At 40.8% G+C, this 26,039-nt stretch overlaps 1 protein-coding gene across 1 annotated transcript in view; it reads left to right on the top strand.

Moving 5' to 3' along the window:
* The window catches only part of LOC149532238 (uncharacterized), a 124,549-nt gene that overhangs the window by 1,552 nt on the left and 96,958 nt on the right, over positions 1-26,039 (top strand). Inside the window, exon 2 of the mRNA XM_089810339.1 lies at positions 610-1,299. Within this exon, the coding sequence (XP_089666465.1) occupies positions 610-1,299 (690 nt within the window). The remainder of the gene's footprint in view (positions 1-609; positions 1,300-26,039) is intronic.

The raw sequence follows: 26,039 nt of genomic DNA, 5'->3' as shown, positions 1-26,039 counted from the left end.
TCAACGCATGAACTTCTGGTTTTGATTGCATATGTATTTTGAACAGATTTTATGACTTAATTTAATCGATGATAGGTTTTCAAACTTTGCTCTATGATCCATCCACCATCCCTGTTTAGATTGTCTGGTCGTATTTTGATAGCCAATACTTCCATTATGTTCCTTCTTGTATAATGATGGCAAATGATTCCAGTCATTTAAGCTGCTTAAGGTGTTTGAATGCTCTGCGTCTATAAATTTACAATGCAGTTGGATGTAATTTTTCACACCATTTCTTGATTCTAGTTTGCATTCTGTGAACATTTGTACTTGTGAAAGGACAACTTCACTTAGTAGAGAAAATAGAGACAGAGAAACAATCTCGTGGAGATCTTATAAACCTAATATTCTGTAAACTGTTTCTGGAAGGACAAAATTGGCAGATGCAAATCTTAAATATGAAAATTCTGCTCTCCTCCATTTTATTGCACATCATATATTTCATTGCATTTGGATTATGTATTTGAACTGATCCAAAATGATTGAAGGAGATAGGCACTACTAATTTCTACATAGTTAAATTGTCTAGTTCACAGACTGAAAACAAGCATTTGATTTGTTTCTTATCAGTTTATTTAGGCATGAAGAGTTGGGCGTAGGAGCATCAGTTCTGCAAGAACTTGAGAATTCAGAGCTGATTGAATTAGAGCTCTCGCTTGCAATGGCAGCATCAACAAGTGCCCGTGATGTTTTTGAACCATACCCAACCTTTCTTCTCAGACAACGTGAAATTAGAGGTCGGTCTGGGTCCTTCAGCACTGATATAAATAGAAGTACAGAATCATTACAGACCACTCAATCTGTTGGCCAAATGCAGATTCACCATGATGTCAAGAATTGCTGGACATTTAACAGGGATAATAAGAAGATGGATGTCTTGATGGGGCTGATAAATTCATTTCCTCCAGTTGCAGATATGCAAAAATGTCAAAGTGAATTTGAATTAAGATTGATGCTATCAACATCACTTCAAAAATTTCTGACAATTGATAAATCTGATGCCTATGAGAGTTTGAGGGAAGAGTTTGTTAAAGATTTATGGCTTCCATACAATGTTCTCAGATTTGTGCTGTTCACTAACAGGTTGTACCTCAATCTACTCAAGGATGAGTTTAATCTGCAAATGCAACATTCCCATTACCAATTTGCAGTTTTATACGACTCTGAAAGGGAGGAATACTACGAGCATTGCAGGGCCACAAAAGGATCATTCTTTGCCTATCATGGCAGCCCTACAGAGAACTGGTACTCTATATTAAGGTTAGTTACTTTGGAGATGCCTTTTCTAGTTGGAAATGTCATGTGTGATATCTATATTTTTGTTGTTGGAAATGCTGTTCTTGACTTTTGAGTTTGGATCACAGTTACGAGGAAAATTCATTATAGGAACAAAGACTGAACCTCTGTCCCCTTCCTAACATTCTCAATTTCTGACATATACATATATTAATTTTATCTTATTCATTTGCTCATGGACTCTAATTTGATTGGCATCTCTGTCTCCATACTGGTGCCTATTTGCCTGTCTCAAGCTGATTATGCTTTGGATTAAATTGGTAAATCCCACCCTTTGTTCAACTTTTATTCTTCTTTACAATTAAAGCTCAAAATCCACAGTATTGTACTGGGAACTGATTAGTGAAAGCTACAGATACCAAACAATATAGTAACAAAATGTTCTTGTCATGTTCTTGGATTGAGATATTGGCCAATGTATCAGGTCCATCTTGCAGCAATTGGTCATGCTGAAGCCACAAAACATGTTGATTTTTGATCCACCTGCCTCATTTAAACCTATTTGACTTAGGGTACAACCCAGTTTAGATTACCCTGCCTTAGATAACATGGGATGCCAATTCTATCCTTATAGAATGTACACGACTTTACAAATGAAATAGTGACACAGATTGAGTTGAAGTATTGACTGCAATAACCATTCAATAGGAAGTTAAAGAATATTATCATGCATTGAACAAATTAAAGACCACAAGGAATTAGATGAATGCCTATGAATCATCAAGAAAGGTTAATGAATCTGCTAAATACAGTATTCATGTACATCAAGGTAGTGCCAGAGCTATAAGCTACATGTAGAACCAGAATCAGTGTGCAAAGAACATTAACAAATAAAGTAAACATTCACAAACCAAAAACTAAATTCACATATATGCTTAGACAAAGAAAGCAAACAAGAAGTGCAAACCTCACAAGAGAAAACAATCCATGCTTTCTTGATTCTGTAGATGTGTCCTTTTGCTGTGGATGTATGCTCAAGATGCTCAAAAGTTGCTTCAATGGAGATGGGTAATGGCAAATTGGTAGCTTTGTGAGCTCCCAATTTGGCATTATAAGGGTAATATTGATGGCTTTGGTTCTCAAAATAGCATGGTAACTTTAGCTCAAAGATTGTTGATGAAATGGCTTGGGATGGGATTCAATTTATAGGCTAAGGGGTAGAGTGATGGAGGGCTTAGATGCAAGGATGGATGAAGGCTTAAGGAGGGCTAGGATGCACTCAAAGGAGAGCACATGGATTGTGCTTGTTTAGCACCAATGGGAAGGTGACACTTGTCACAAGGAGGATGAGTGTGAGAGGGTAGGATAAAGGGTTGGTTAAAGGCATGATGAGTGGGGTTGAGTATGTAAGAGGGATGTAAGAGGAATGAGTGTGGAAGAGAGAAGAGTGTGGAAGATGGGTGTAAGAGTCATGAGTGGGCTTGTAAGAGTCTTTATGTTTTGTAAGAGCACTCATGACTTAGTGGTTGGGTTTTTTTGAGGGGAGACTTTGGTTTGGATTAGGAAAGTCTTAAACTTGTTTAAGGAATGTGACAACATTAGGGGGTGGATTAGGCTTGGGTTTAGGATTAGATTAGGGATGTTAGAGATGTGCAAGTGGATGGCATTAATGAGGGTGGGTGAGTTAGTGGCTAAGCTTGGTTAGTATGGGTGGATGGGGTGGATTAGGCTAAATGGAGGATTAGAGAATAAGTTAGGGGCTTTTGAATTTGAGGATTTCATTTATCAAATAGATTTATTTAATAAATGGGGATTTTTGGAATTAGATAGAAGAATAGGATTTAATTGATAAATAATAGATTATTTGATTTATTAATTAGGACTATAGATGATTAATTAAATTAATCAACTAGGGGATGACAAAGGATTAATTAAATAGAAATTTAATTAATAATGCCTTTTTAGATAACTAAATAGGATTACTAAAATAGTGTAATCAAATTTAGGTGTCTACATTTTGCCCCTCTTTGACATAGTGTTGAGACAACACTATTTCAAAGAAATTTGAATGAAGACGACATGAGGAAGATGTTTTAGCAACAAGGTTGCCCCAGTCTCGGATAAGAAGAGGAGAGACTAGACTTAGATGATGCCCCCTCAAGAAGGCGATGGGGAGAGAAATGAGGCTCGACGACTTCTTGAAAAGTACAAGAAATTGAGGCGAGTTGAGACGCAGGTTGGCGAAGAGAAGGGGCTGAATTAGCTCAAACTCTCACTACGGGAGAATGATAAAGGGAAATCAGAGGCACAATAGTAAAGCAAGCTTAAGACTTTCCAGGATTGGGGGGGGGGGGAGATGGAGGAGCGGAGCGCTATAAAAGGAATCCATGGTAGTGAGATGGATGATAGAATGATAAAGCTGATGCAACAAGATTTCAAAGAGTCAGATTGGCAGAAGATGGGTTTCGGGGATCCCTAAGACTAGGATTGTGGATCTCGAAAGATGAGGCTTGGTGGATTGATTTGATTGTTGGATCCCTAAAGCTAAGCGTGAGGAGTGATTCAAAGAGATACTGATGCATAAGCTGGGGTAGGAGCGACAGATGTAGGATATGGATGGGGGGATAATGGAGATGAAGGGAATCCATTGAAGCTTTTTGAGCGGGGGGATACTTCAAAGAGAAGTACCACCATGTAGTTGAGCACTAGATTTGCTATAAGACTGTTGGTTAATTGCCAGGGTTACCAAGAACATCAAGGCCTTTTTACCAACCGTCCAGAGGACTGACGAACTGACTCAAAACAAACACACAAGGATTGCCCCAGTATCACACATGAATCCCAGAGGAAGCAGCGTGGAAACGACACTAGGTAACCCACAAGCAGAAAAAGAAAACAAGCAAAAGACCTGATCAAGACCTTACGCTCTAATTGCCCCATTCGCAGCATACCATGATATGGAAGATCATGGCAACCTTGAGGAGGGAACAAGGAGATTGCTTGGAAAAGATATTTCAAGACCCAAAAGGGAAGATCCCAAATCAAAAGAAAGTGAAAATCCAAAAGAGAACTGTTTGCCAACGAGATGGGTAGGACGAGGTACTAACGGACCAAGATTAGACATGAGGAAAGCTATATCCTGCAAGGACCTTTCGGAGAGCACCTAAGCTGATGGATCGGGATGAGTGATGCGTCTGGCAAGCTGAACTAAGAAGGATAACACTTTGGTGACAGGAGATCTAGCTAAAGGATGCATTGGAATATCTAACCAAGGTGTGCGATGTGTGCAAGATGTTGACCAAGGATGAACTAACACGAAAGCCGGATAGATACAATGATACTAAGCTAAAGAGGATGTACAAGCTGACAGACCAAGATATGTTACAAATGTACAAGTTTGTTCATGTTTTGGTTTTTTGTGAGATGGAAATGTTTGTGAAGGATGAGGTGTCTATAATAGTTGATAGGTGGATAGGTAGATGGTTTGTGAAAAGTTTAAGGAAAATGGGATTCTGTGTGTGCATGTGATAGGATACAAGATAGGATACAAGATCATTTACAAGATGGAATATGGTACAAGCTTTGGACAAGATTCGAATATATACAAGGTATGGTACAAGATTTACAAGGTATAATACAAGCTTTGGTACAAGATTTACAAGTTGTACAGGAGGTATTGACAGCTCCATCAGATTTTGGATATTTGATTGGAACACCAAGGGAACAAGCAGGTGTTTTATGGGATGGTGGGTGGATGGATGAGGGATAGGATAGTGATAGATAATGGATTAGTCTTTAGCACACAAGGCGCCTGAATTACCAGGTTTTCACCAAGGTACCTATCCAAGGCGCTTGAATTGCCAAGTTTTCACCATTGGACGCTTATTTCTTTTTACTATTTTTTTTTTTGTATTTTTTCAAAAGCTGGGTATACCAAGGATCTTCAAGCATAGAACTTCTTGAGATGAATGATGTTAGTGGGATCATTCAAGAGTTCTCCTTCTGGTGTAGATAATTGATAGGCTCCGGAGCCAAAGGAGGCAGTAACCACATAGGGACCAAGCCATGTAGGTTCAAACTTGCCTTTCTTTTCTCGATCTGCTTGGACTTTCATATTTTCTTTGAGGACCATGTCACCTGGCTGAAAGTGTCGTGGGAGCACCTTCTTGTTGAAATTCCTTTTGAGACGAGTTTGATAGACTGTGAGATGGTCATAGGCTTGTTGTCTCTTCTCTTCTAAGAGATCTAGCTGGGTGAGTCGAGCTACTCTGTATTCTTCATCTGAGATTTGCCCTCGCAAAGATATGCGTAGTGAGGGAAGTTCAACTTCTATAGGTAATACCGCTTCGGCACCATAGACTAGGGAGTATGGAGTTGTGCCTGTGGATGTACGGAAGGAAGTTCGATAGGCCCATAGAGCCGGATTTATTTGAAGGTGCCAATCACGGCCGGAATCATTGACAACTTTCTTTAGGATTTTGAGGAGGGTTTTATTAGTTGCCTCTGCCTGGCCGTTACCTTGTGGGAAATATGGGCTAGAAAAGCGGTGATGGATGCGGAGGGAAGTGCATAATTCTTCCATGTTGAGATTTTCAAAGTTACCTCCGTGGTCAGTGAAGATGGTGGATGGGATGCCGAAGCGGCAAACAATGTGGTACAAGATGAACTTGGAGACTTGAACTCCTGTAGCTGAGACTAGGGGGACTGCTTCCACCCACTTAGTGAAATAGTCTGTAGCTGTTATTATCCATTTATGTCCATCAGATGAGAGAGGGGTGATAGTTCCAACTAGATCAAGGCCCCAACAAGCGAAAGGCCAAGGTGGTGCAATAGGCTGTAGATCCTGTGCTGGAGCGTGCACAAGATTTGCATGCTCCTGACATGGGAGACACTTTCTGACAAAGTCACAAGAGTCTTCTTCAATGGTAGGCCAATAGTAGCCTGCTCTAAGGATTTGTCGTGCTAGGACAATACCACTCGTGTGGGCACCGCAAAGTCCGGAATGTACTTCTTTTAATGCCATCGCGGCCTCATTTTCATCTAAACATCGAGAGAGAGTATCGTGATAACCCCGACGATATAGGGCATTGGCTATGATAACATAGCGGGATGATTTTCGAATGAGGTTCTGGCGTTGGGTACGTGTGAGGTGAGGGGATATGATACCATCGTTAAGGTAAGCGTGAATTTCATGGTACCAAGGGGATTGGGGACCAACCAAGATACAAACACGGTTTGAATCCTCATTCGCATAGGCAGGTGTGAGGAGCTGCTCAACTAAAAACTCATACTGCGTAGCTTCTTGGGGAATTTCCAAGAGCAAGCCGATAGTGGCCATGGCATCTGCTGCCTTGTTCTGCATTCGAGGCACTTGTGTAAACTGAAGCTTTGTAAAATGCTGGGTCAGCTGATCAACTAGCTCTTTGTAGGGTAATAGCTTTTCATCTTTGGTTTGATATTCATTTAAGACTTGTTTGATAATGAGTTGGGAATCACCAAAGACTTGTAACTCAGTGATATTCCATTCTGCAGCTATTTTTAATCCTGCTACAAGAGCTTCATATTCTGCTATATTGTTGGTGCTAGGGAATTGTAGTTTGAAGGCTTTTGGAATGTAATCTCCTTGAGGTGTAACTAATAATATTCCTGCCCCTGATCCATGAGAGGTGTATGAGCCATCAAAATAAAGCTTCCATGGGGGCTGTTCTTCAATTAGGCAGATATGCTCATCTGGAAATTCTGTGAGCAAAGGATATGCATCTACTAGAGGTGCATCAGCTAGGTGATCTGCTATAGCTTGCCCTTTGATTGCCTTTCTGTCCACATACTGGATGTCAAACTCACTTAGTAGCATAACCCATTTGGCCAAACGGCCTGTAAGTGCTGTTCTGGAGAGCATATACTTGAGAGGGTCAATCTTGGAGACTAGTTGGATGGTATGACTTAGCATGTAGTGGCGAAGCTTTTGAGTTGAGAAAACAACTGCCAAACAAGCTTTTTCCATAGGAGTGTAATTGAGTTCATAACCAACTAGGGTTCTACTGATATAGTAGATGGCTCTCTCTCTGCTATAATCATCATGTTGTGCTAGAAGTGCCCCTAGAGCAGTAGGTGTTGCTGATATATACAAGATCAAGGGACGACCAGGAACTGGTGGAACCAAGATAGGGGGATTGGTGAGATATTGCTTGAGCTGATCGAAGCTGCGCTGACATAAAAGATCCCACTTGAAGTTCTCATTCTTCTTTAGCAAGTGTGAAAATGGTGTACACTTATCTGCAAGTTGGGAGATGAAATGCCGGACAGATTGAAGTTTTCCCTGAAGAGAGCGAAGCTGTCGCAGTGTCTGGGGAGGAGGCATGTCTAAGATAGCCTTGACCTTTTTGGGGTCGATCTCTATACCCCGTTTAGAAACTATGAAGCCTAGAAGCTTGCCAGATGTGACCCCAAAGACACACTTCTTGGGATTTAGCATGAGATGATATTGGGCCAACCTATCAAAGACTTTTTCCAGGTCAGCAAGATGATCCATGAAGGTGTGAGATTTGACTAGGATATCGTCTACATAATCTTCCAAAATGCTATGGATAAGATCATGGAAAATGGCTGTCATAGCTCTTTGATAGGTAGCCCCAGCATTCTTTAGGCCAAAAGGCATCATGGTGTAGCAAAAGGTTCCCCAAGGGGTATTGAATGCTGTCTTATGCTGGTCCTCTTCTGCAATCTTGATCTGATTATACCCGGAAAATCCATCCATAAGGGATAGAATTTCATGTCCAGCTGTAAGATCTACAATCATATCTATGTTGGGCAAGGGAAAATCATCCTTTGGACAAGCTTTGTTAAGATCTCTAAAATCAGTGCAGATTCTGATGTCATCGGAAGGCTTAGTGACAGGGACCATGTTGGAGATCCATTTTGAGTAGTCGATAGGTCGGATAACCTTAGCAGCTAACATTCTTTCTAGTTCAGCTTTGACTAGTAATGCCACCTTGGGGTGCATTTTTCTAAGCTTTTGTCTGACGGGCTTGATCTTTGGATCGACTGCAAGATGATGAACTACAAGCTTTGGATCAAGTCCTGGCATGTCCTGATATGACCATGCAAATCGGCCAATGTTCTCTCGTAAAACCTCAAAGAGGAGGTCAGCTTGGTCTTGTGATAGGGATGCAGCAATGTGAACAATTCTAGGGATCTCTGAAGAACCAATGTTGACTTCTCTAGTATCCTCTATTAGAATAGAAGACACCTCTGGTCGATTATCTTGAGGAGGCAATACTAAATCCTCATGTTCTGCTTGTGGCTCGGGATTTTCTTGCTGAGGGGTTCTCTTCGCTGCCTTAGCTAGTCCCAGATTTACCTTAATTCCAGTTTTGGGTGTATCGAAACTAGGTTGGGGATTTTCTCCAAAATATCCCTTGGGATCTAGCTTGTAGATGTAGGCAGAATCTGGCTTTGTCTTCTTATGAGGAGTTTCAGCTCCCATGAATCTTAGAAGCGCTTCCTCTGATGCGAACTCATCAATATGTATGACACTTGGTTGGTCCCAATCTATGAGTTGTGGATGAGCAAGTGGTAGGTCAATGAGATGGATGGATAGTTCTCGGAGAACAGAGTCTCCTAGGAAGATCTGGTCTGGGATATCATCATAGGCTCTCTTTTCAACTTTCTCAGGAATGTCTTCGATTTTGACAAGATCGCGGTGGATGTTCGAAAAAGCGTGACCATTCTCGTTGGTGCCCCCAGTTGTGGGTATGCCAAAGCCAAGACCTGACTTTATTTCCCAATCATGTGCTTCGATGGGACATTGCATCCCCCTTTCTTCTGGTCCTAGTCCACCTCCTTGATAGTTCCATTTTTCAGTGACGAGCTTATGTTGTTGGGGATACTTCTGGCTGAAGTGATCAAAGCGTGCTTGATTTCTTGGAGGTGCATCCTTATGTAGCCAATTGTTGATATCTGGAGTGAGCTCCTCATGAAGAGGGGTTTTTGAGGACACAAAGGTGGTTGGGCCAAACTGTTTGTATCGAGGAGGTGGAATCTCCTTAGCTTTGTGATATGTTGGCCGTCCATGGGTATGTGGATCAAGTGGGATTGCTCCGACAGCAAATGCATCTGATAGACTATATTCTCCACATCCTTTGTTGTTGATCTTTACAGTAGATAGGGTGGAGGCAAGGATGGTTTCTGCGTCATTACAAGTGTGGGATGAGCTGGCGATGGCTGTGCCGATGTCTATTCCAGGGCAATGGTTTGTATATGAAGCTTCAACCGCATTGCAGTAAGCAAAGGGTTCTGGATCGGCATGGATGGTTACCTTAGTGCCTTGATGCGAAAATTTGATGCACTGATGGTAGGTGGATGGAACGGCCTTCATAGCATGAATCTATGGGCGACCGAGGAGGATGTTAAATGGTAGGTTTAGATCAACAACATGGCAAACTGTCTCTTGAATGACTGGCCCAACCTTGATTGGTAGCAAAATAGTCCCTTCCGTGGTCCTTTCCAAGTTGTCATAAGCTTTGATGGTGATAACCTCACTGATCATATCTGCCTCAGTATACCCAGCTTGTTTTATGAATTTTAGGGTGCAAATGTTCAAGGCTGATCCATTATCTATCATTACTCTTTTCACAGCAAAATTGGATACCATGATGGCTATGCGAAGCGGAAGGGTGTGATCTGGCTCAACCGCGGGTATGTCGGTGGGTTTGAAAGATAGGGCACATGAGGATGAAAGGTGTCCAACAAGATTACGAAAATCAGTAGCATTGATATCGGAAGGGACACGGGATTCTATGAGAGCACTGTCAAGGATGTCTTTGTACACAGGACTAGTGCGGAGGTCTAAAATGGATATTTGGGCTGGCATGTTCCCAAGGTGTTCCAAGATATTGTACCGGCTTTTTGATGGAGCTGATGGTGTTGATGAAACTGGTGGGCCTGCGATGTTAAATCGTGCTCTTCGAGTGGTGACCGCACACTCATTGTCTGGTCCTCGGATATTGATAACATTGACAGAAGGCTCTTTCTCAGATATACAACCTATAAGGCTACCATAGTCTATATAGGATGAAGTGTGGTCATTGTTCTTCCCATGCTGTTGGTTTGGCTGGCGGTTGTTGGTGTTGTTTTGGATAGGTGCTTTTCCAAGATTTTGGTTGTTGTGTGGAGGAAAAGCATTTTGATAAATCTGTAAGCCTGCATTGGGAGAGGTTTGGGCACCAACAGTGATTTCCTTCCGATCAATGAGGTCTTGCACATAGTCTTTCAGTTTCATGCATCTGAGGGTGGTGTGACCGTTTACCCTATGGAACTTGCAATACTCATTGTCTTTGTACCATGCAGCTTTGGATTGGCTTGGATCAATTTGCTGGGTAGGAGGAAATTTGATGAGGTTTTCCTTAGCCAATTTCTCAAAAATAACATCCAATGGCTCACCAAGGGGTGTATAGTTTCTAGGTGCAGGTTGGAATCTGGGCTTTTGCCCTGCAGCTACATTGATGGCATTAGCTTGATTGTTAGACCCTTGAAAGTTGGGTCTTGTATTGTGGTTTTGATAGCTTTGGTTATTTCGTTGTTGGTAATTGGTAGCTTGTTGGTTGTTTGTTTGATATGGTGGGTTAGACTGGTTTTGAGAAGGACCAACGATATTCACATGTCTGGTGTCAGTAACCCCATCTGTTGCAACATGCTTGTTTTTGTTCCAATACCTAGACTTGTCATTGGAATGTGATTGATTTTGGTTGGCCTCTTTGTAAATCTTTACCACATCATCTTTGATGAGTCCTTGCTCAAGGATCATTCCTTTCTCTTTGATATCCTTATAGGTCTGCAAACAGTTCATGGTCATGTGGTGAGCCAAGCTGGGATGTGCATTATCAATAAACATTTTCACCACATGGCGTTCTGGCAAGGTGCAGGATATGCGGGTGGTCCATATTGGGCTACAAATGCCTCAGATGGGCATATTGGGCTACAAATGCCTCAGATAATTCAGCAAAGTTTTTAATTGTGCCATAGGGGATTCTATAAAACCATTCAAGAGCTGGTCCAGCCAAGCTTTTGGGAAAAAGGCGCAAGAGGAAGACATCATTGTATGCCACGTCCTGGCAATGCATGTAAAATTCTTTGATATGTGTGACAGGGTCTCCTTTTCCTCTGAATTTGTCAAATTTAGGTACCTCAAAGTGTTTGGGAAATGGTGTCGTGGTAATGGCTCTGTCAAATGGGTAAGGACACACATTCTCAAACTTGAATGTCTTTGGATCATTCCCTTCTTGGATGGCTTTCAGAGCTGTCTTCATTTGCTCCCACTCTGAATTGATAGGTGATGGTTGGGGTGCCCCCAATGTAGGAGTGCCTTGAGGTAGGTATGTGCTGGATGGGGCCACTGAATATGGATGGCTGTGAGGGATTTGCTGATAGGGATTGTACATTGTTTGGGCAGCTGCATGGTGGATGACGGGTTGTTGAGGGGGAGGCGGCGCATATTGCTGCATGTGCTGCGAGGCTTGCTGTTGATATGGGATTTGAGGTTGGGATTGAGGAACATAAGCTGGTTGTGGGATAAATGGATTGCTTTGTGGAGGTAAGGTATAAGATGGTTGTGAGGCTTGGGGAAAGGATCGGAGGGCTTGTGGGGTTTGACCAATATATGTGGGTTGTGCCCCCATTTGGGATGGTATCTGCAAATAATTGGTGGTTGGCTGGGGTGGTGGATTACCTCCTAGAAGTGGCATTGAAAAGTAGTTGGTAATTGGAGGTAATGGATTAGTTGGTGGTGGAGGTGGTGGGAATTGAAAGCTTGAGAATGGAACTGATGGGGATTGATAGCTTTGTGGCTGGATTTGGAAGCTTGGTAGAGTGGTGGTGGGAGCTGGGGTCACTTGGGAGCTTGGTAGAAGATTGGCAGTAGCTTGTGGGTTTTGATAGCTTTGTGGAGTGAAGGTAGTGGCTTGTGGATTTGTGGCTGGTGGTATTGAGCTCCCGAGACCTAATGGAAATGATGGGATTATGCTTTGGGCTGTGGTGAACAAGCTGGGGGCGATGAAAGGTTGATTACTTGGCTCCATGGGTGGCATCCCTGTTGTATATTGCTGAGGTTGGCCAAAGATGCTAGCACTAATTTGGGAGATGGGTGGATTTGGAAGGCTAGGTGTGGGAGCAGCAGCAATAGTGAAGGGGGTGAACGGTGAGATGTTTTGGGTAAAGGGGGTTTGGAGTGGAGAGGTATGAACCAAGGATGGAGTGGTGGTGGCTGGGTTGGCTTGCGGCATGGAGATTTCAACTTGGGTGGATGATGGTATGTTTGGGTCTGTTGGGTCATATGGATTGGCTGGAGGCTCTTCTTTTGGAATATATTGAGGATAATTTGGATCATAAAAGCCTATGGGTGGTGGTAGCTGCCCAAACAATGGGTGAGATGGATCTGATAATGGAGGGGGTCTTCCAAAGTCAAAGGTTCCTACATTGTCCCTTCGAAAATTAGCCATGATTGTCTCTTTGTTTTTGTCTATAATGGCGTTTACCAATACTGCATTTCCTGGTTGGTTCATGAAAGCTTCAATGTCAGTAGGTGATGGCATAGCTTGCTCTAGGCTGAAGGATGGCTGAGTGCTCAAGGGGGGTGAGGCTGTTCGATCCAAATGATAGGGCTCCATTGTTTCTTTCTTCTTGGCTAAGCGAGTGACGGGTGGCATGAAAAATGCTCCTAGGGATGAGATGCAATAATGCTGATGGATACAAAAGGGGGAAGGCTTTTCTATGCAAATGATTTCCTAGGTTGAGGCAAAGCTATATGACAAAACCTAAGGAGGATCGGGTTGGGGATTCTAACTTCAAAGATATGTTGTCAAAGCACAAAAGGTCTGCTTTCCTATGTGCAAGCTTGGTGGTGATTGTGTCAACTTAAGGATAGACTGATGATCCTTTAGGAAGAACACGAGATTGACCACTTGCGAATCCCAACTTTTAGCTCAAGGTGATGAGGGATAACAAGTGACAAAGCTAGATTACCTTAGACAAAGCTCTGTCAAAGGGATAACCTTGGTGAGATTGGTGGATTTGGAAGATTTTAGGAATGGCAAACTTTTAGCAAGGTGACAACAATTTTGAAAGCTTAGATGTGCAGATTTTCGATTACTAGCTAGATGGTATGATTCTAAATGAGATGGATGAGCTAATAATGCTTAAGGGGATAAGCTAAGATGGCTGGCTTTTCTACAAAGATTACTCTAGAGTGAAGCTTATCCAAGAAGATGTGGAGAAACAAGGGTGTCTAATCATAGAAATCATGCCTAGTTGGTAAGGCATAAGTAGGATTAACTCCTGGATGTTGGCTAAATTTGATGGTGCGCTCTAACCAGGCCTCTTGAAGTGCTTCGTCGGTAGCTTTGTCCTCTGCTTTGTGGAGTTTGGAAATTCGTGGGCTTGGTGTTATTTCTTTTCTCTTGGCTGAAAGTTCTTGGTATGCTAGAGATGGCTTGAGTTTGACCTTGTGAAACTTCTGTTTGGGTTTGGGTTATTCCGACATAAATTCCTGAATTTGCTTGGCTTTGGGAAAAATCTCAGTTGTTTTGCTTCAACTTGTTCAACTTCCAAAATAGGCAGTGACTACGCTAAGTGTGCCCTAAGCTAGGATTGACCAAGTTTGGCAAACATTCATTCAACAAGTAAAATAAAAACAAGCAATAGATAAGAACACCCAGATAGAAGTTTGTGGTTCTCAGAGTGTGATACTTGCGCCAAGGAGTGTGTATGTTCTACAAATGTTTCGATCAGTCACTCCAAACACATTAACATCTTAGATGATTTTCTGCAAGGCTGACAATTGGTTTAGCTAGGGAGTCCTCGATATACGCAAGGTACGTGAGGCCCAAATCCGTAGATGAGACCAAAAGGATGTCACACAGCCGAGAGGAGCGGTAACCCACTTCTCCTCTTTCACTTCTCAAGGGTATAAAGTTCCTTGAGGCTTAGCCCGAATGACAAAATCTTGATCCCAAGAGAGGTGTCTTTCGATTCACCTCCCGATTCTTATACTCCGCCGGAGCGCTGGAGTTGAGGTCGTCCAAGGGGTGATGAAATCCCCAAGCAGGCCTCCTAAAAAGAAACAAGGTTTTGGATCCTAATCTTATGCACCCAAGATGGCCTCGAAAGACGACAAGGGGAGAGAAGACTCGAATGACCTTGGGCTAAAAAACACGCTTGTTTTTTTACCAACTGACTCTTATGTGTGCTAATCTAGACTTTGCAAGCACTCATGTTTAAGAGACAATGTTCAATTCCAACTTGAAGCGCCAACAAAAGTAAATCGATCGAAGAATGCAAACAATAAGAAGAGTTAGGGTCAACAAAAGCAAACTCGCACGCCTGGAGGCCCTCTACGTCAAGTATCGATTAATTTTCTTTAAGGCATTCAAGATTGAGTGTGAGTTTGTTTTAAGCCCAAAACAAAAGTGTGTGAGATTCGATTTCAAGCGCGCGCCCGGAGGCTCTCCACGTCAGTTGTTGTTCAATTTTAGTGCCCAAACTTGAAGTGTGATCGATTTAATCTAGAGTTTTGGCCATTTAAGAATTTTGATAAAGTTAAAGCAAACGTTCAAAGACCAAGTGAGTGAGTTAGATTGTGGAACATTTAACACCTTTTTCAAGTAGACCCATCCCCATAAATGGCGCTGAGATTGCAACCAATGGTTAATATTTGATGGGTGATTAGAAAAGAGGTGAGTCCAAGGAACTACTCAAATTGATTTTTGTAAATTTGTATTTTAACTTAACAAAGTTTCTTAAATGTTCAAAAATCAAACTTTACCTAGATTGCATGTGAAAAAGAGATTTGTAATGGTTAATTGATCCTTGGCATTCAAGATTGGATTTTTTTTGTTTTAAGCATGCATTCCAAAGAAAGTTGATTTTAATCCATGACATTCAAGAGTGTTTTTGAGCAACATTCATTCAATGAAAAATGTGTTTAACCATTCAAGTTCATTTTTATTTTTTAGCAACATGCATTCAAAGACAAATGGTTAAACATTCAAGTTCATTTTTTTAGCAACATGAAAACCTGCAAGAAACATGGTTAGTGGTTCCATATGTGCTCCAACCTGCAATGAGACAAAAAAAAAAAAGCAATTTAGTTAGTTAGCCAAAATCTTCAAAAATGAGAGCTTAACTATGGGAAATTTTTTTAAAACTTTTTTTGTTGTTTTTTCTACGTGTAAAAATGCTTAAAATGGTCTAAATCCTACGGAACCACTAAAAGTCAAATTTTGATTTATACTCTTTTTTTTTTTTTTTTTAGCTACAAAGTGCAGAAATAATAAAGCAGAAATGGAACATAAGCAACCAGAGAAGACAGTCTGTCAAAATATGAAGAGGACAAAACAGATTTGTAGCACAGAACACAGGTGACAAGCAGAGACGCCGATTTGCGCAGATGCGGATTTTCGCAGACGACGATTTTCGCAGACGCGGATTTTCGCAGATGTCGATTTTCGCAGACGCGGATTTTCGCAAACGTCGATTTTTGCAGACGCGGATTTTCGCAGATGTTGATTTGCGCAGACGCAGATTTTCGCAAATGTCGATTTGCGCAGACACGGATTTTCGCAGACGTCGATTTTCGCAGACAGAACAGGTTGCAGACGCCAAAATTGCGCTAAAAAAGCTGAAAAATGCGATTTTTTTTTATTTAGATGGTATTTCTTCTTCCTAAGTGCGTTCTTTAACCTGCAAAAACAAGCAAAACACCGTCACAACACACTCAAACAACAACAAACATTAGATGGTTAGAAAAATGACATATAGATCAAAATAGATGATTAAATGACCCATAGTGGGGTCCCACCGGGCGTGCCAAAATGTAGAACCAGAATCAGTGTGCAAAGAACATTAACAAATAAAGTAAACATTCACAAACCAAAAACTAAATTCACATATATGCTTAGACAAAGAAAGCAAACAAGAAGTGCAAACCTCACAAGAGAAAACAATCCATGCTTTCTTGATTCTGTAGATGTGTCCTTTTGTTGTGGATGTATGCTCAAGATGCTCAAAAGTTGCTTCAATGGAGATGGGTAATGGCAAATTGGTAGCTTTGTGAGCTCTCAATTTGGCATTATAAGGGTAATATTGATGGCTTTGGTTCTCAAAATAGCATGGTAACTTTAGCTCAAAGATTGTTGATGAAATGGCTTGGGATGGGATTCAATTTATAGGCTAAGGGGTAGAGGGATGGAGGGCTTAGATGCAAGGATGGATGAAGGCTTAAGGAGGGCTAGGATGCACTCAAAGGAGAGCACATAGATTGTGCTTGTTTAGCACCAATGGGAAGGTGACACTTGTCACAAGGAGGATGAGTGTGAGAGGGTAGGATAAAGGGTTGGTTAAAGGCATGATGAGTGGGGTTGAGTATGTAAGAGGGATGTAAGAGGAATGAGTGTGGAAGAGGGAAGAGTGTGGAAGATGGGTGTAAGAGTCATGAGTGGGCTTGTAAGAGTCTTTATGTTTTGTAAGAGCACTCATGACTTAGTGGTTGGGTTTTTTTGAGGGGAGACTTTGGTTTGGATTAGGAAAGTCTTAAACTTGTTTAAGGAATGTGACAACATTAGGGGGTGGATTAGGCTTGGGTTTAGGATTAGATTAGGGATGTTAGAGATGTACAAGTGGATGGCATTAATGAGGGTGGGTGAGTTAGTGGCTAAGCTTGGTTAGTATGGGTGGATGGGGTGGATTAGGCTAAATGGAGGATTAGAGAATAAGTTAGGGGCTTTTGAATTTGAGGATTTCATTTATCAAATAGATTTATTTAATAAACGAGGATTTTTGGAATTAGATAGAAGAATAGGATTTAATTGATAAATAATAGATTATTTGATTTATCAATTAGGACTATAGATGATTAATTAAATTAATCAACTAGGGGATGACAAAGGATTAATTAAATAGAAATTTAATTAATAATGCCTTTTTAGATAACTAAATAGGATTACTAAAATAGTGTAATCAAATTTAGGTGTCTACACTACAAACATCAAAACAAAAATTACAAATAGTGTAAAGTTGTGAGATGAACATGGTCACTATCTGATCCTCAAAGAGCGTAGATTCTTCCTTGGCGTGTTGAAGGCTGTTTTGCAGAGAATAAATTTGTTTCTATTGTGATATATTTTGTAATCTTAAGTATTGTTTTGGCTCTTTAAGAAGATGTCTTATATCAGCCAATGCAGATGTCATCTCCCATTAATGAAAGAGGACTGTTAAGCCAACTCAAAAAGAAACTATAATGCACATTCAGCAATGATCTTTTCTATGAAGATTTGAAAGATAGATGTAGTTTTAAAAGGCATTGTAATACAATTTTTTTAGAAGATAGGCAGAAAGATGAATGCAGATTAAGAATATCTGCTAAGCAGCACCGAAGTTAATTTCGTATAATAAACTCTTCTACATACATATTATGTAATGTCCCCTTTTTAACATTCATAGCATGATGTTGTTGTTAGCCTATTTCCCCTGGTCCCGTAGGCTAACCAGGACATTAAAGGGGCTTAAAGGCCATTTGGCCTAGATAGTTTCAGTTGCAGGTCTTTCTGAGGGGTTTTGAGGCAACTTTGGGTATACTTACTATTTATAGTAAGTCATCTTGGACATGGCGGACATCCAGTGGCAACGGTATGTCGATGGTAATTGTTTAAAATCGACAAGAAGACTTGTTTATCATTGATAAGATTTGTTATGCATTGATAAAGCTATTTTATAAAGTTAAATTTAAATATTTAACTTTATTAATCATAAAGTATAGTTTGTAGGAAATATTTAAATTAAAAGAGTCCCCTTTATTTTATAACACATTGGAGACATAAGTTACATAAAAGGAGTTATGTTTTATCCCACATTGAGAAAACGAAGGATGGAGCTCTTGTGAGAACACTATAAAAGAAATAGAAGAGCTTCTTTTAAGCAGGCTTGGAAATATCAAAGAAATTCGAATTTTTTTTGGAGATTATGTCTCAATAGTTTGAAAGACGAAATCCCTTCAAGCTGGAAATCTTGACGCCATTGAAAGATATGGTCTTGAGATTCAAAATGGTAGCAGTCCAAAAAAGCAGATACGAAAAAGCAGCCCGAAAAAGCAGAACCGAAAAAGCAGGCTGAAAAAGCAATCCATAAAAGCAGTTCAAAAAGCGGATCCGAAAAAGCAGTCGAAAAAGCAAATCGGAAAAGCAAAGTAGAAGGGGCAGCATTGAAGGAAATTATTACAGCCATCTACAACCAGGTTCCTTTGTTAGTATTGCTTTTTAGGGTGTTATAAATTTCAGCTGTAATGTGCATTATACCAGCATTATCATTTTGTAATCCATGTAAATGCCAAAAGTCTTGGCCATATTTCATGAGCATTGTATTAGAAATTTCATTGCAAATTAAGAAGAGAATAGTTGCTGGTGTCATTTAAGCAATTCACTAGTTAGTTTGCATACCAACTGTTTGTAAAAATGTCAGTTGGCTGTAGGTGTTCATTTCTCATGCTTAGATCATGTATATGCACTGAATATTGTCACAATTAGTAGCACACTCATGTTAGGCCATTGTGTAGTCCATTTGGAGTCTTCTAGCACAAGATTTTCATTGATGCAAATTGAAAAAGAGTCATTTAAAGCCAGCTGAAATACTATATCAGTTTGTAGGCATACTTTTAGTACCCCTTTTTAAAACTTCAAATATTTGGTGTTGGTTTTCCCCTAAGTTGCCTGAACTTTCTTTAAACATGATGTTGTAAAAGATGAAGATCATAATCTTGAGATGCAGATGTAAAAGTTTTATGCCTCGGATTCAGAAGTTCAAATGTCAGAGTTCAGATCCAATGTTCAAGTTCAGATTGATGCTCCAAGTTCCCAAGTATAGGCTCGATTCAAAGGGCTATAGTTCAAGGTTCAATGACAAGGCTCCTAGTCCAAAGTGCATAAACCCCAATGCTTAAAGAATGAAAGTGATATCTCTTGTGAGGAGAAACCATTCTAAAGAATGATGCTAGCAGCTCGACAGTCACATTATATGTCCAGGTGTTAACAATGAGAAAGGACAACTCAAGGATACTCTCCTAGTATGCAAGGGTAATGTGATTTGAAGTCATGAATTCATTATTGATTATCCCACAGGTTTCTAGCTCTCAACCATAGAAACATTGTTAGCGTCCTCTAATAATGGAATTCCACTCGAGTCCCATAAAGATAAAAAGTGGCAATGAAATGTTCGAGCAAAGGCTAGCAAATGCACATTAGGATAAAGCTACAGACACGGGAGGATATATGAATCAGGATGTTTGAAGGCCCGAAATGATATATTTTGGTCATAGAGGATATTTTTGGCACAAAGATGTCACTTCAAATGCATCCCGTGGAGATTGTCAAGGCGATGCTTTAATGAATATCTAAGCCTTTGTGTATACCATAACATTATTGTGGTTTAAAGATGTCCCTTAAAATGACATGGATGGTAATTCTCATGCCACTTGCCACCAAATGAATGTAATATGAGTAAACCGGATAGACTATAGACCGCAAGAAAAGTGTTTGGAAAAATGCCCAAAAGTGCGACGGTGAAGGATTTGTTTTCAAAAGCTCAAGACTCCAATTTGGAAGTAGTCCATGCAGAGCCCAACTTATCCTACATAATGTGAATGAGAAAGAATATCTGTCGAGCTCTATTGGGAAGTAAAGGATAAACAAATTGTGACACGAGGAATATGATCAAATGTTTGACCAAATGTCGATAGTCCTCATCAGGTGGTTAGCTCAATGGGGATACAAGAGCTTCAAAATAGTTCAAAATTTGATGACTGGACTATCTTACACACACCGGCCACTCACACAAATTCAAAAAAAAGCATACAATGGAGGAACCCGAATCGATGTTGGGGACGGGAATCGGGGTCTTAAATCTGTTGAACAAACAGGAAAACAGTTGAAGAATATGTCTAGACTTGATCCTTGAGATGGCAACAGTCGCAAGGCCAACGAAGATCTTGAATGGAGACAGCTTGTAGAAATCCTGAGAAAGGATTCTAAGATCTCAGAATGCAGGTCTTGGAGCGGTTTGGAATACAACAAAAGTGGAAGCTAGATCAATTGTTGCATTATTTGGTCTTGGTACAGTTGATCTTGCGGCCAAAACAACAAGTGCTTCACGTGTTATTGGCATTGACATTGATCCCAAGAAGTTTGTGATTGCTAAAGATTTTGGAGTCACAGAGTTTGTGAATCCCAAAGATCATGATAAACCCATCGAGAATTCTTGGCAGACACAAGACTCTTCGCTTGATCTTGCTTCTGAGGCCTTTGTCGATGACGTGAAAGAGTTACGAGAGCGGTCTCGTGAATTACTGGATGATTACTTAGTTTGTCTAGTAAGAGATATGATTACCGAGGAAGCATCGCCGACTTATCAGACTATGCTTAGCACTTTAGATGGGGCGCGAGATGAGAGCGGCGCCAATCCCACATCCTGGGCTGTGTGGACTCTTATGTGGACAGTTGAAGAGAATAGACACAGTGATCTTCTCAATAAGTATCTTTACTTGTGTGGCCGTGTGGACATGAGACAGACCAAATGCTGATAAATAGGTTATTAATTTGATCAAGTTGAAGGAAATGTGCAGGCTCCATTTGAGATGACATGCTGTAGTAGAGCCCAGAGATAAAGATGGGATCATGCAAAGTGATTTATTTGTCACTCAGGTATCTCTAAGCCTTTTACAATGCAATTGCTGCTCACATTGGACAGTCAGGTGTAAAATGTGCAATCAAGACACCAAATCCATAAATGACTTCCCTTTTCTTTGAAGCTATTTAAGCTTGACAAAGTGCAATCTCCTGGTCATCTAATAGGATCAACTCTCTAGCACATGAATATTGGCCACTTATCAAGTCATCACTCTGAGATTTTAATGAGTAACCATAGAAAGTAGGTTCTTTCAGAGATGTCATGATAACATGTATAAGGAGCAAAGATTAAGACTCTGCAGATTGCCAAGATGAGAACACAGACAACGTATATGACATATTTGATAGAATGTCAAGGTCTTCCACCTGTATCAAGTCATCACTTCCATCTTGCCTTTAGAATTTTGAATGGCCGAGTATAAAATTTTTGAGACCAGATGTTTATTTGACCTGCATGTATCGGGTCAGTTCTAAGGAAATTCCATATGATTTTGGTGACAACATATGAGGGGCACGTGCCTAAACCTGACATATCATGAGGAGCTATACTGATTGCTACGAGACAAATACCAAATCAGGCTTTCAAGTTCTCCAATATATATATATATATATATATATATATATATATAATATGAAGAGCCGGGGAACATTTTGTTAATGGATTTTGATTTTTAATGTGGAAGCGGTATTTAAACTCATCAAGAATATAATCATAATAAAGAAAAGAAGTTGAAGAGTCAGTTTTAATAACTGAAGAAAAAGAAAAAAATATGTGGACCTAATAAAAGATAAAAAGCCAAGAAAAGCGGTGAAAAGGGAAAGAGTTAGAGAAATCGAACAATCAGATCTGGAATTGAAGAATAACCGAGTGGTCATTGAACATGATTATTTATTGCAAATTCTTTGCCAGAGGGAGGGGTCTTCTTCTTTTGCTGCGTACAGACAGAGAGCTGGAGTAGGAAGGGGGGGGGGGGGGCATTTTTAGTTTAGATATTTCATTTCATTTCATGTAGAGGGTTCAGCCTTTTCTGCATACAGTCATAGAGCTGGAGTAGAGGGGGTAAATTGTTGATGTAACAAGACTTGATATTGCAGAGTCAATAAAGGGTGTTTTATATCAATAATTTTTGTTCCGGTTAGTCAATTAGATGGTTCTTTCTCTTAATCTGAGTTACGATAGGAAGGAAAGGATTTCATTCTTTTGTTGCAAAGATGTGAATAAACCTCAGTAAGATGTGCTGTGGGATTTTCAGAGAGGAACTAATTAGAAGCTCTTTATGTTTTATTCATGTTTCTGTAGGAAGTTGTTGAGTATATGGATTCATAAGAAGTGTGAGTTCTATTGCTTGGTTTATAGATTAGAAAGTTTGTTTTGCCTGGATTAAGTCTTGTTTAGGCTTAATTCGGTTTGCCTCTTCTGCTCTCGAGTTAAGAGCATACCCCACATTAGTTTTAGGATCAAAACATAATTCATTGAATATTCTTCACATAGGGAGCTGTACCTTAATTCAGAGGGAAACTAGTTATTCTCAGAAACAGTTTCCCAACTGTTGAGTAAAGTTGTTCATTATTACAAATTGGGCAAATTGAAAAAAGAGTCAGAAGAAGAACAATCTGTTTACCAACACAGTCATACGTCCCTTACATGTGAATTGTTTGATGAAATTCCTTGAGCTTTCATCAGCATTTTTTGAGAGCAGATTTGAGGAGGGCCATTACATATTATTAAGCATATGTCTCAGAAATATGCAATAGATTCTTATCATTCACTCCCAAGATATAGTTGCACATTCTAATCAGATCTGAAAGGTTACAGTAAATCGCTGTGCTCAGGGTGACAGCCTGTGTATTTCTGTTTGAATCAGTGAATTGTTGCACAGAATAGTTAACACTCAGACTGCATGAGGGTTTTGGAAGTGCTGTGTTGACCTCCTGAGCTGATAAATGCTTGGATCCCTAGCTCCAGCTAAGGTAGAATTTGCTGGTTATAGATCAGTCCTTCCTTATCGCTACTGATGAGATATGACCAAGAGAAAGGTAGCACTGGATTGGGTTTAAAGGATAACAACTATCAAGCCCTTGTCACTAGATGTATGAATGGTGCTCAAGAGATTTTCAGATCTGATTTACTCTTTGAAATGCTTCAATTATTGCTGAAGAATGATGGATCCAAGCCACCTATGTCCTGTCCCCTTCACCTATGTTCAATACAGGGGTTGTACTGCTGCAGGTCAGAATAGATCTGCCATCCAGGTATGCCGTTAATTACTATAATTTGGGAGTAGCAGCATGCAGACCTACCCTGATGCTTTATTTTTTAGGAGAATCCACTGAGCAGCTCCAAAGTAGCCACCAACTGGGAAATTAGTAGTGTGCAGTTCTGGAACTCCAATTCCTCTCCTCCATAACACTGCACCCACCTTTAAAATGCCCAAGCATTGGAATTTTAATCTGGATGCAAACCCTGAATTGGATTTGCTCAGAAAAGAGAGACAACGGTTTTGCCTTGATTCACTTGTATAAACAGCCCACATGCATTGAAAACTGAGTTTTCATTATGAAAAATCCAGTGTCCTTGAATGAAAAATAGAACTTCAATTCATACTTGTACACCTTAACATAAGGCATGTTGGTCTTCACAAAGGATTGGTGCCCCCAAAAAGAAAAAAAATTCAAAAGAGTTGGCCTCAACAAAAATATTAATGCTATTAAAATAATAATATATTATTATTATAGTGTTTAAAGAGACACTCTTGTAGGTGTTGAAAGGGTTGGCACTATGGGAAAAGGGACATGACAGTCCTCCGGTCCCAAATATACCAACTCCTGAAACACTGCTTATTGATCCCGGGCACCTGAAACAAATAAACTATCCTCTTTAACAGTAAAATATTGATCCGGAGGATATTTTCACTGAAATTTAAGTATCTCCAAAACTCCAATAATCAGTACCATGTTGAAGTCTTCAAAATTTTGAATCCAATGCAATTTGAATGGACGAAAAAGGAGTCCATATGCTCAAGTTATGGCTAGTCAAAGGTTGGTCAAACCCTGGGTCAGAGGCTGTTAGAAAGGCAAAATTTGGAACTCTCCAAAATTGATCAAAGTCAGCATCAAATTGAAGGTCTCGTCGAGAGCTTTCCAACAATGTTCGTTTCGTCAAAAACGGAGCCCAGACACAAAAGTTATACTCAGTCAAAGTCGGTCGACCAAAAGGGATGATGACATCACCCAATGACATGGCATGTCCGTACAGATTATTAGCCGACTGGATGGGTTCGGCGGTGTTTTTGTAGCCGACGAGTAAATAGTTTGTAGCGGGTGTAATGTTGTGGCCGACGGACTCCTTCGGGAAGGTTCGACAGTAGTATTTATATCCCGTCTGGGATCATTGTAAAAGAGGAATCGTCTACTATTGAAAATATTATTCTACTATTCTATTGTTTGTATGCGTTGATTTCTTTACCACTACAGTAAACATTTGGCGACATTGCCTTATGAATCTGGAAGGTGGGAGGAATGAAGATTAATGCCAAATCAGTTTAACAAAGATCGGAATTAGGTCAAGGAAAAAGATGGAACCCGTACTGCGCAAGAGAATTTAATTTTGGCATAGCAAGCCGAATGTCGACGGAGATTTCAGAAGATTGCCGACAGAAATCGAAGTGCGGAACAATTGTTGGAGGAGACTCGGCAGCGGGTGGAATTGGTAGAAGAAGCAAGGGAGGAGTTCTTGAATTTGTGTTCGCCGAGGGAGGAAAACTCAGACGGAAGAGCATCAATTCGCACGGCTTGCAGTGCCGAGGGAGCACGAGCGTGGAGTGACCTCTTCGTCCGAGATAGACTTCCGCGGGAAACAACTTCAGAGGATCCTTCTTCTTCACCAAGGTTCGTAGCTGTCGACACCTCCGGTGTGGGAGTGCAGACAGCCGGTGCGAGAGTTCAGATTGCCGGTGTGGGAGTGCAGACTGCTGGTGTGGAAGTTCAGACTGTCGTTGTGGGAGTGCCGATTGCCGGTGTGGGAGTGACGACCTCTGGTGTGGGAGTGCCAACCTCCGGTGTGGGAGTGCAAACCTCCAGTGTTATGGCGGGACCCAAAGAAAAGCTGCCAAAGTTTGAGGGCAATGGTACAGTCGACCCCATCCGACATTGTAAGACATGTGAGACGATCTGGCGGACAAATAGAATCACGGATGCCAATGAACGGGTCAGGCAATTTCCGACAACCCTACGGGGTGTGGCGATTGATTGGCTTTCGGATACGGATCCACAAAAGCTGAATAGCTGGGATAACATTAAAAAGGAGTTCCTGGTGGAATTTAAACTCTTGCGGGATGATAATGAAATCGTAGCAAAGATTTTCAATACCAAACAGGGGAAGCACGAAACTGTCCGCGTCTACGCCAGGAGATTAAAAGACTTAATAAACAAAATGGAAAGCAAGCCGGCAGACGGATTGCAGAAAAGATGGTTTGTGGACGGCCTATGATCGGAATTACGGAGGAAAATGAAAATTGTGCCACCATCGTCATATGTGGACGCGTATAACAGAGCACTGGATCTTGAAAGTGAACAGAAGACAAAGAAGAAAAAAACTAGCTCATCTGATTCTGATGACGATGAACTTGCCGGAGATGATAGCAGCGACGAGGAAGGCAGCAGCAAGAAAGTTCGGGCCCTACAGAAGGATATGGTTCGCATGATGAAGGAGTTTAAAAATATGCAAAAGGAGCCAAAAGGAAGTGAACTATGCTGTACGGAGTGTAAGACCGACGGCCATACTAAAGGATCGTGTCCAAAAAACCAATTTTGTGACATTTGTCAGATCATGGGCCATTCGACAAAAGATTGCCCCTTTAACATGAAGACAAGAGGATCTCCGCAGGTGCTTCTCACACAGGAGGCTTCCCCGTCGGGGAGTAGCGGAAACATGAATACCGCTGGTGTTACATCCGGAGGATACAGGAATAATCGGCGTGGACAGAACAATAACAACAACAATAATAATACCAATACGAGCAGAAGCCAGATCCAGTATGA

Source organism: Cupressus sempervirens, chromosome 11 (genome assembly GCF_028749045.1).
Source record: "Cupressus sempervirens isolate cs-2001-9-10 chromosome 11, ASM2874904v1, whole genome shotgun sequence".
NCBI lineage: Eukaryota > Viridiplantae > Streptophyta > Pinopsida > Cupressales > Cupressaceae > Cupressus > Cupressus sempervirens.
This window is presented reverse-complemented; position numbering and strand designations above follow the sequence as displayed.